The 9331-nt window shown below is 37.7% G+C and overlaps 1 protein-coding gene across 1 annotated transcript; it reads right to left on the minus strand.

Moving 5' to 3' along the window:
• Positions 1 to 255: 255 nt before the first annotated feature.
• LOC110871672 (cysteine-rich receptor-like protein kinase 2) lies at positions 256 to 7612 on the minus strand. The gene is made up of 8 exons (XM_022120390.2): positions 7329 to 7612; positions 3057 to 3870; positions 2845 to 2958; positions 2601 to 2740; positions 1833 to 2043; positions 1508 to 1742; positions 933 to 1083; positions 256 to 784 (listed from the first exon to the last, which is right to left on the minus strand). The coding sequence occupies exons 2-8, from the start codon at positions 3817 to 3819 to the stop codon at positions 443 to 445; spliced, it is 1956 nt and encodes a 651-aa protein (XP_021976082.1). The 5' UTR covers positions 3820 to 3870; positions 7329 to 7612; the 3' UTR covers positions 256 to 442.
• Between the last annotated feature and the right edge of the window lie 1719 nt (positions 7613 to 9331).

Here is a 9331-nt window from a genome sequence, read left to right on the forward strand (position 1 = left end):
TGGAAGACCATTTGGTCCTATTACTCGTGGAACCGCTTATCAAAATTCAAACATGACATAGAGATTGATGCATACAACTACGGGTGCGAGAACTCAGAGACCAAACATGGCTCACCAACACAAGAAACGAATCTGAACTGTGTGACAACGTTAAGAATAACGTCTATCCTTTATTCTTTTTGGTGAAGGTTACATGCCGAGGTTTTTTGTTTAGACACAACAATGTTTTTGAGTTAAGAATCCTACCTCATCAGATACAAAAATAATACCTATGTATTATCAATCTTTATAAACAATGTGACTAAGTACCCTTTTGACAAATCGTGTAAACCAATAAGCAAACAAATAATAATATGATATATAATACAAAAAAATATCGGAATCTTCCTTCTTCCATAGACAAGATCTCTTTCCTACCATTGATTTTGATAACAAACTAAGGTCAACGCGGGAAGAAATGGCTATTGTCGACAGTAGCAACGGAACTAGAACTATCACTGTAAGAGTAATGTTGCGATTTTTGTGGGATGTTATTGAGCTCCATAGTTTTCTCATCTATAAAAGGCGGATTAGCCGGGAGGGGTAAAGGTTCGTCGTCTTTTGCTAGCATTTTGAGTACAGTTGACATAGATGGTCGTAAATCTGGAGCTTCTTGAGTGCAAAGAAGTCCTACTTGTACCACTTTTATAGCTTCTTTCTGGTAATTGATGTTCGGATATATATGCATCATTAGGTTCGGGTCAAATATTTCCTCCACCTTATTTTGCTGGAAATGATTCCACGCCTGTTTCGTCCACAAATAACAAACACAAACCGATTAATATCTGCATACGCTCCAATAGTTCAATGTGTACAACTATTTACTATAGCAACAAGAATTGCATAGTGTAAAAATAATATAAAGTTTAGAGAATAAAAATTATTATACTTACGATAGCAACTAAGCTGTCGGTATATTCTGTGGTTTTGCTTTTGTTGTTTTCCATTCCAGTGACAACCTCCAAAATCAGAACGCCAAAGCTATAGACATCAGCCTTTTCGGTTAACTGACCATGGGCTAGGTACTCCGGAGCCATGTATCCTCTATTCATGTCAAAAAAAGATAACAAATTAGCCAAAAAAAAATTATAATTCTAACGGAAGAAAATAAGCCACTACTAGAAAAATGTCAATTTGTTACGAAAATTTCTAACGCAAAAAAATGCGTTACAAATTCGGACATATTTGCAACGTATTTTTGACAGAAAAAAATGCGTCAGAAGGTGCGTTGCAAAACTTTAAGCTCTAAACTAAAATTGCGTTGAAAATTCGTCCCAAATTTCCGACACCATATTTTTGCCTTAAATGCGTTAAAGATTGCATAGTAAATGCGTAGCAAATAGTTTTCAACGGGGCTTTTTTCAACATCAAGGTTTTGTTGCAAATGCGTAGCAAACCTGAATTTGCTACGCAATTGTAACGGAAAAGCTTGTTAGAAAATGACAAATTTCTAGTAGCTACTACTTACAGTGTTCCCGCAATGGCGGTGCTGATGTGGCTCTTATCATCTTGAAAAGATCTAGCCAACCCGAAATCAGCTATTTTAGCGCGAAACCTCAAGTCTAATAAGATATTAGAAGCTTTAATATCTCGGTGAATTATCCGACATCTGGTGTTCTCATGGAGGTAAACAAGGCCTTCTGCTGTACCAATTATAATCTCAAATCTCTTCTCCCAGTTTAACGCCTTCCCCTTTGTTGCATCTACAGAAGTTTACACAAATGAGACGAATAACAGTTAGCCCGATAAAGAATGACCGACGGTAATTGACTAATTGACAAATTTAAACTAACCAAAAATGTAGCGGTCGAGGCTCATGTTGGGTAGATATTCATATACAAGAATGCTTTCAGGTCCCGAACAGCTGCATCCTAACAACCTAACCAGGTTTTTATGTTCAACACTGCTAATCATGTTAACTTCGTTATAAAAATCTGCCGCTCTGAATTTGTTGTTGAAATAAAGTCTCTTCACCGCAATCTCTCTTCCATCTTGAAGAACCCCCTGACAGATTTTCACTATTCACATTAGTTTATAATTTTGTATAATAGACCAAAACTATTACTTTGAACCATAGTTATTAAAGGCGTTAGGCGCACTCAAGGCGCATAGGTCTCGCCTGTGGCCTAGGTGCAAGGCGCAAAAAAAGCGCGGGCCTGAGAAAAAAAAGCGCACAACAAAAAAAACTTAAAATATTTTTATATAATAGAAAATTAATACTCTTCTTCAAATAAAATAAAACTAAAGCTATTATATAACATTTTCTATCGTCTATTTAGTACCAAAAGTTATAAACGCTTGTTTATAAGTGTAGAAAAATAGTTTTCTTTAGATAAAAGTAGGAAATCTAGTCGGAATCTTGCCAGAATTTTAAGAATTTGGCCGGAAACTCTCCAGAATCTAGGAATCTCACTGGAATATGCGCATGAACCATCACCTAAAGAACTAAAGCGCAATTGCCTTGACTTAAGGCGCAATTGCCTCGCCTTGATAGGAAATTGGGCCTAGGCACAAAAGGCGCTGGCTTTTAACAACTATGCTTTGAACATTAAAGTAACAACCTTGTAGACGGTCCCAAATCCTCCTTGTCCGAGCTTATTCGACTCGTCCCAATTTCCTGTGGCTTTCTCAACAGTAAGGTATTTGAAGTTTAAGCTACTATCGTTAAGCATCTTCGACAGTTTCTTGACATCATAAGACCCTGAAACATTAAACAATCGTTAACTTTGTTTTCATGAATTTTACATTTTATGTATGCTGTTAATTACTAATGTTTTTATGGTGACTTATAAGTTATAGTTATACCTTTTCTCTTCTTCTGTATATATCTATGTTTCCGGATATACAAAACAACTATCAATGCAACGGTTAACACCACCAAAGCGCTAACGACAGAAACAACAATAGCTATTATCTTCCCTACAAAGCCCATGAACAAAAAATACCATTAGAACACAGAAGTGTTATGTAGATAACTTTTACGGTTTGATTCGCTATTTCAATATCATTTTTGTTACCTTTATTGCTAGAGTTGCTTGCGGCTGGTATAGGATTGAAAAAATCAGTATCCGAATACCTCATAAAACACCCCGTGTTCAACACACGGCCCTCGGACCATGGTATGCATTTCGTTATTGTCTCAGACGCGTTCTCCAAACACGCCCTACAAGCACTCGGACTCAACGTCCTCCAGCATTGTGCCAGCACATACACTGACTCATTTCGACTAGCTGTCAGCAACGGAACCCTCGCAAAGTAATCACTACTTCTTGTTGCATCCGTTACAGCGTTTAACACAGCCTGTTTTACCGTATCTTGAAACAATGTATTCTTTCTAGTTGTATTCCCACAAACATACGTGTCGTTAGGCCCGGTATACTCATGGTAAAAGCTGTAATTCTGTACTCGCATAAAACAACCGTCGAGGTAAATTCGACCACCGTTGTTTGGAAAGCAGCTGGGAAGAACAGTACGGGCTTCCGAATAGCATATGACGCAATCTTGTGAAGTGAGATCACCGTAACATTGGGCAAGTCCGTAGTTACTGTCGGGTCCAGTTCCCACGACTGCTGTTCCGTTAAGTGAAGTTCGCATTTGGTTGCCAATTCGTCCCATCACGTTAATGAAGTTTGGGACGAAAAGTGTTTGATTGTGCTCTCTTTGTTGATCACATTCCGTTTTTACTATTTGCGATCGGGGTTCACCTACTGTTCTTGCTACTCCTTGTAGAACTATGATTAAAGCAATGAGAACTGAAATTGTATGTGCTGATTTCTCCATCTTATATAAAGTTAACGACTTATCGAAAGCGCATTTCTTTGGCTAGAGAGGCTGTTCAAGAACATGAAATTTAAACCATTGTGACATAAGTGCAAGAAGTATACAAATAATTATTAACATAAGTGTAATGATTTATAAAAAGTTCATAACATGATAATGTGTCAAAGTTGTATCTAGTGATTGACATATTGATGCCACTAGTGATTTATGAAAAATCATAAGAACATAATAAATATATGGCAAATTGGATTTAAATAATCCCAACTCACTGTTATTGGCCAATAATAATCCCAACTCATTTAATCACCAATAATAATCCGAACTATTCACTTTTATTTGTAAAATACTCCCAGTTAAAAAAACACTAACTAGGTTAAAAATTTGCTGATGTGGCATCTGCTGTGGCCCTATTAGCTGATGTGTCATATGATGTGGCAGTTGATGTGGCATTTTTGATGACGTGGCAGCTGATGTGGTAGTCTACGTGGCATTTTTATGACGTGGCGGCTGATGTGGCAGTCTACGTGGCATTTTCCGATTACGTGGCAACTGATGTGGCATGTGACGTGGCAAGCCATATCAGCAAATTTTTAACCTAGTTAGTGTTTTTTTAACTGGGAGTATTTTACAAATAAAAGTGAATAGTTCGGATTATTATTGGTGATTAAATGAGTTGGGATTATTATTGGCCAATAACAGTGAGTTGGGATTATTTAAATCCAATTTACCTAAATATATTGATTCTTAAAATGATAAATTTGAAATAAATTTACCTATCTTGAGTATTATTCTCATTCATTCCTTGAAAATCTATAATAAAAATGTTAGAAAATCTATATTCTTGTTTTAAGTTTGTAAAAAAGGACTATAATATTGTTATTGTTATTGTTATTGTTATAATAACAATAAATAAATAAATAAATAAATAAATAAAAGTAAAAGAAATATAAGACAAGGTATTTGTATCAGTAGGAATCCAACAGAAGAAAAAAAAATCAAAGGTTGGCTCAAGAATAATGTGTAAGGCATGATTCAGTCAATCTCTAATTTTTCTTCTTCTGTGGCTTGGGAAGTATGTGTAAGAAATGCTTAAGGCAGTCTCTGATTTTTCTTCTTCTGCTGGATTTCCACTAGTGTCAGCTCTGATACGATCATATGTTAATATGATATATCTTTTATTTCTTTTACAAGACATTGCATTATGTTATATTATATTATTTTTCTACTGGCAATCATGACCCGCTAATGATTTGGGTTGAAAAATATACATTCGGGTTCATATAGGTCGACTCAAATAAACAATGGGTGGTTAGAATCGGTCGATTTAAAAACTTGATAACTTGCAAGGGTTCAAATGGGCGTGCAACACCCACGGCCATTGTTTGTCGCCACATTGTCACCGTCGCCGCCTTCTCCGACACCATCATCGTCTCCGCCTCCGCTAGGGTCTCCTTCGTCATGACCAATAACCAGCACCACTAGCCACCATAAAATAAATATAGTGTCGTGAAACTAGGTCATACTTTTTTTTAAAAAAAAAAAAATTGACTCATTTCGTCCCAACCTAATTTTAATCCGACAATTTTTTTACTCAAGCAAAATTGATAACTTTTTTAAATTGGCCCATCCCCACCCAAACTCATTTTCACCCAAGCCTATCTAACCCAACCCAAACCCGCTTTGGGCCGACAACCAACCCGTCCCGCCCTTTCACATGCATTGATATATTCATGACTACAAAAAAGAAAAAGAAAAAGAAATTCTAAATGTTTAAAGAATGTAAAAATTGGCTCATTAGTTAATTGTAGGTAGCAAGTTGCTAGCAACAAAGTCAACCTTCTTGTTTTGTTTTGACAAAGTCAACACTAGGCACCGACCAGGCAACCACCCTGATTATTATTATTATTTTCCTTTTAATTTCACCTTCTTGCGTTTACACACTCCTCTTATACTATACATCTAACATAGAATATGATACACGAACAAATGTTCATGTTGCGTAAACGTGTTGTCACGTAACTCAAGTCCATACGTGTGAAATAAAATAACTGTCACACGACCATAAAGATATAACACGTAAAAATGTATATTTTCATAATAACGTCTACTTTCGATTTTAATAATTGTCACATGTCTACCGGTGTGAATTCAAATGGCTGTTGTTCTTGAATTCATGCTTATCTGCCTTAGGTACAACTAGAATATGTGTAATAATAATGTGACAACGTGTACGTGTGTGATGTGTCTTTTAATTAAATTTGTGGACCTATTTACTTGAATATGTTGATTACGCTATGTATAAAGTAATGGACGACGATTCAAATCAGTATACATCAGATTTCACACTTCAACCACCCTTACTCATTATCAAAAGGTTGTAGGGCAGGTGTTGACATTTAGCAATCGGTATGATTGTACAAAGTTGTAAACAATATAAATATATATTATATCTAGGTGCTCTTTATTAAACATCTTAATTTAAACACACTTGTTATTTTTGTTAATTGATTTTTTGAATAAATAAAATAATATATATAATATAATAAATAAAAAACCTATGTATTTTTGTGTAAAACGTAAAAGATATATATAATGCCCAATGGCGGATCAGGGGTTCCTAGGTTCCCAAGAACCCCTCGGTTTGGACAAAAATAGATTTTCTAAAAACCTTGAATGATTTCGAAAAAAAAAAATAGTTAGAATATACAAAAGGAACCCCTGGAAAAAAAAATCCTGGATCCGTCACGGATATTGCCAATTCTGATAACCAGTTGGGTTTATATTTGATATATTCGAGTTGATTCAAAAACCGAACTCAAAACGTTGTTCGGATAAAAACCAGATTCTAATATTTCGAAACCCGAATTCAAAACTGATTTGAATAATGAACACCCTAAGCGACAATGAACCACCTTAAGTTTCTAACTAAACTTAAACCAATCTGGCTTCCCTGACAAGAGTTTTAAGGGGGTTCGGGGCGTCTTCGGGGAGTTCAAGCGGGGAACGATTTTGCCGAAATGGGGGGTACCGCCATTAAGGCGGGGGATGAAATCGGGGAAGCAGTTGGGGGTGGAGGCACCGAAGAGAGGGGGAGGAGAGAGAGAGAGGAGAGAGGGAGAGGGGACCAATCAATGCTTTTCTTTCTTTTTTTTTTAAAAAAAAAAAAACCAATTCACCTAAGAGAGAGGAGTGCCGCCATCAATTTAGGGTGTTAGGGGAGTTTAAGAGGGGAGTTGACGTGGCACACGAGGATTGGTTTGGCGTAAGAGAGGGGACTCACCTATTAGGTGAGCACCCCCTTCACCCTAATAGCACACAGTTGAGGACCATCATTCAAAAACAGCAAAATCAAACCAAAACTCATTGATCAGCATCATAAAACAATTACTATATAAGTAATAACTAACTATAACATAAATATATAAATAATAAAACAACATGTAGTGAAGCAGCTATAAACCTGCTTACAGGATGAAATCGTAAAATAAATCGCAGAAGAGAATACATACCTTTTGACTACATTTGAATCAAGCGTGTAGAAACTGGTTTAATCATGGAATATGTGGATTGATATAGGAGAAGTGGAGAATAGTGAAGGGTTGGTGTGTGTAGACTGGGTCACGGAGGAAAGTGGAAGAATAAACGATCAAGTTGACAATGGAAGGAAGACGATGATTCCGCAATACGCAAATGCTAATGACGATTGACAACTAGAAGCCGACCTTTATGCGATTACGTGGACCCTTTACAAGATAGATATATTTTCTAATATTACAACAAAAGTCCCTGGACTATCTACACCGTTTTGTAGTCTATGTTTTTTAAGGCGAGGTAATAGCAATTTGAGTCCGTCCATCTGGTTGACACGTTTTCGCATGATGAGCCCCTAGTTTTTTTTTTTTTTTTTTTACATTCTGAATCCTTGTGGTTGACATTTTCTTGCACCCTGAGTCCTTCTGTCAAATTGCTAGCACCGTTGACCCCTTGACTTAACACCGTTATAATGGTGGTATTTTTGGGGAAAATTACTAAAATGGCCAAAGACCAAAATGACTTGCGAAAATAGCCAGCTCATGCCCCTTGGAACGGGGCATTATGTGTGGGATGAGTCTTTCAAGCATGGGATGAGTCTTTCAAGCGAAACCCAATAAAAAATGGACACATGGCCACGGGATGCGTCCTTGGAGCGAGACATCATGCACGGGATGTGTCCGGCGAGTTGCAGGTTTCCGGCGATGAAACCTGAAGTCGGGTCAACGGAAAGATTATGCAGGCTTCTTGGTGAATGGGATTGGGTCGTTGAGGTCATCAAGTAAGAGGTATTTGAAGAAATCATCAAGGGTGAAATAGTAGAGAGTAAAGTTAGGTCGAAATCGGTGAAGAACTACCTCCATGCCTCCATTAACCACTTAGAGTCGTCGATTGTGGTACGATTTTGTCGTTGAAACTCGATTAAAACCCGTCAGAAGTGATCCGGCGACATCTGGAAGTCTTCGGCGGTGCAGGAACTAAAGGCGTCAGTGACGTCCAACGGTGGCTTAGGTTCGGTGATCTTGAACTTCTGGTTGAAGGCGATCATCTTGTGGTAATGATAATTCTCTTCCATTGTTCTAGTTCTTCGTTTTCTTGTTTAACAGTGTCTTCAGATTTTATCGCCTGAAACCTGCAACTCGCCGGAAAACTCGTCGGGTGCTTCGAAAATTCTCCGGACGCATCCCATGCATGATGCCTCGCTTGAAAGACTCATCTCATGCTTGAAAGACTCATCCCATGCTTGAAAGACCCATCCCCCTTGAAAGACACATCACATGCTTAAAAGACTCATCCCACACATGATGCCCCGTTCCAAGGGGGCATGAGCTGGCTATTTTCGCAAGTCATTTTGGTCTTTGGCCATTTTGGTAATTTTCCCGTATTTTTGTCTGTTCACCCCCAAACAAACCTAATACACCTCTCCATTTGTTTCCCCCATACGAGAACCCATTCGTGCTCCCAAACTACCACCTAGCGTCGTCGCTCCATCCATCATCACCACCGATTATCACCTTGACTATCACATTTGCCTTCTTCATTGAGTGAACAGTGCTACTCACTTTAAGCACACCCCTTTGGCGTAGTTCAAGCACACTCACTTTACCACCGAACACTCACTTCACCACTGATCATCACCTTCGACCATGCCTTCCGTCAATGTCAATGTCACTGCTATTGTTGACATGTAATGTGTCACAGGTAAGTTCCTCCCCCCATACGTATAATCTTGTAATGTGAAACGAAATTAACCAAAAATTAACAAATATTTTGAATTTGAACTTGACTATGTAGCTGGAATCGGGCTTAATGCCTTCTTAAGCCACCTCGTGGTCCATTTTAGGGTCGTTTTTAGGTTCTGGAACAATGCGACCTTGTACATCATCTTTGAATGTGGCAGGGGCGATAGAATCGAGTAGATATAACTAGGGTGCTTAACTATTATAATTAACTAGATTGGGTTTTTTGAAATGATTTATTA

The sequence above is a fragment of the Helianthus annuus genome, chromosome 8 (genome assembly GCF_002127325.2).
Source record: "Helianthus annuus cultivar XRQ/B chromosome 8, HanXRQr2.0-SUNRISE, whole genome shotgun sequence".
Lineage (NCBI taxonomy): Eukaryota > Viridiplantae > Streptophyta > Magnoliopsida > Asterales > Asteraceae > Helianthus > Helianthus annuus.

Bases quoted from the DNA above. Each gene is read 5' to 3' on its own strand.
- LOC110871672 (XM_022120390.2), bottom strand. From the start codon at position 3,819: ATGGAGAAATCAGCACATACAATTTCAGTTCTCATTGCTTTAATCATA. The intron at 2,741-2,844 runs GTATAACTATAA...TTAATGTTTCAG, and splicing joins TATACAGAAGAAGAGAAAAG to GGTCTTATGATGTCAAGAAA. The intron at 785-932 runs GTAAGTATAATA...TGGACGAAACAG, and splicing joins CCGACAGCTTAGTTGCTATC to GCGTGGAATCATTTCCAGCA.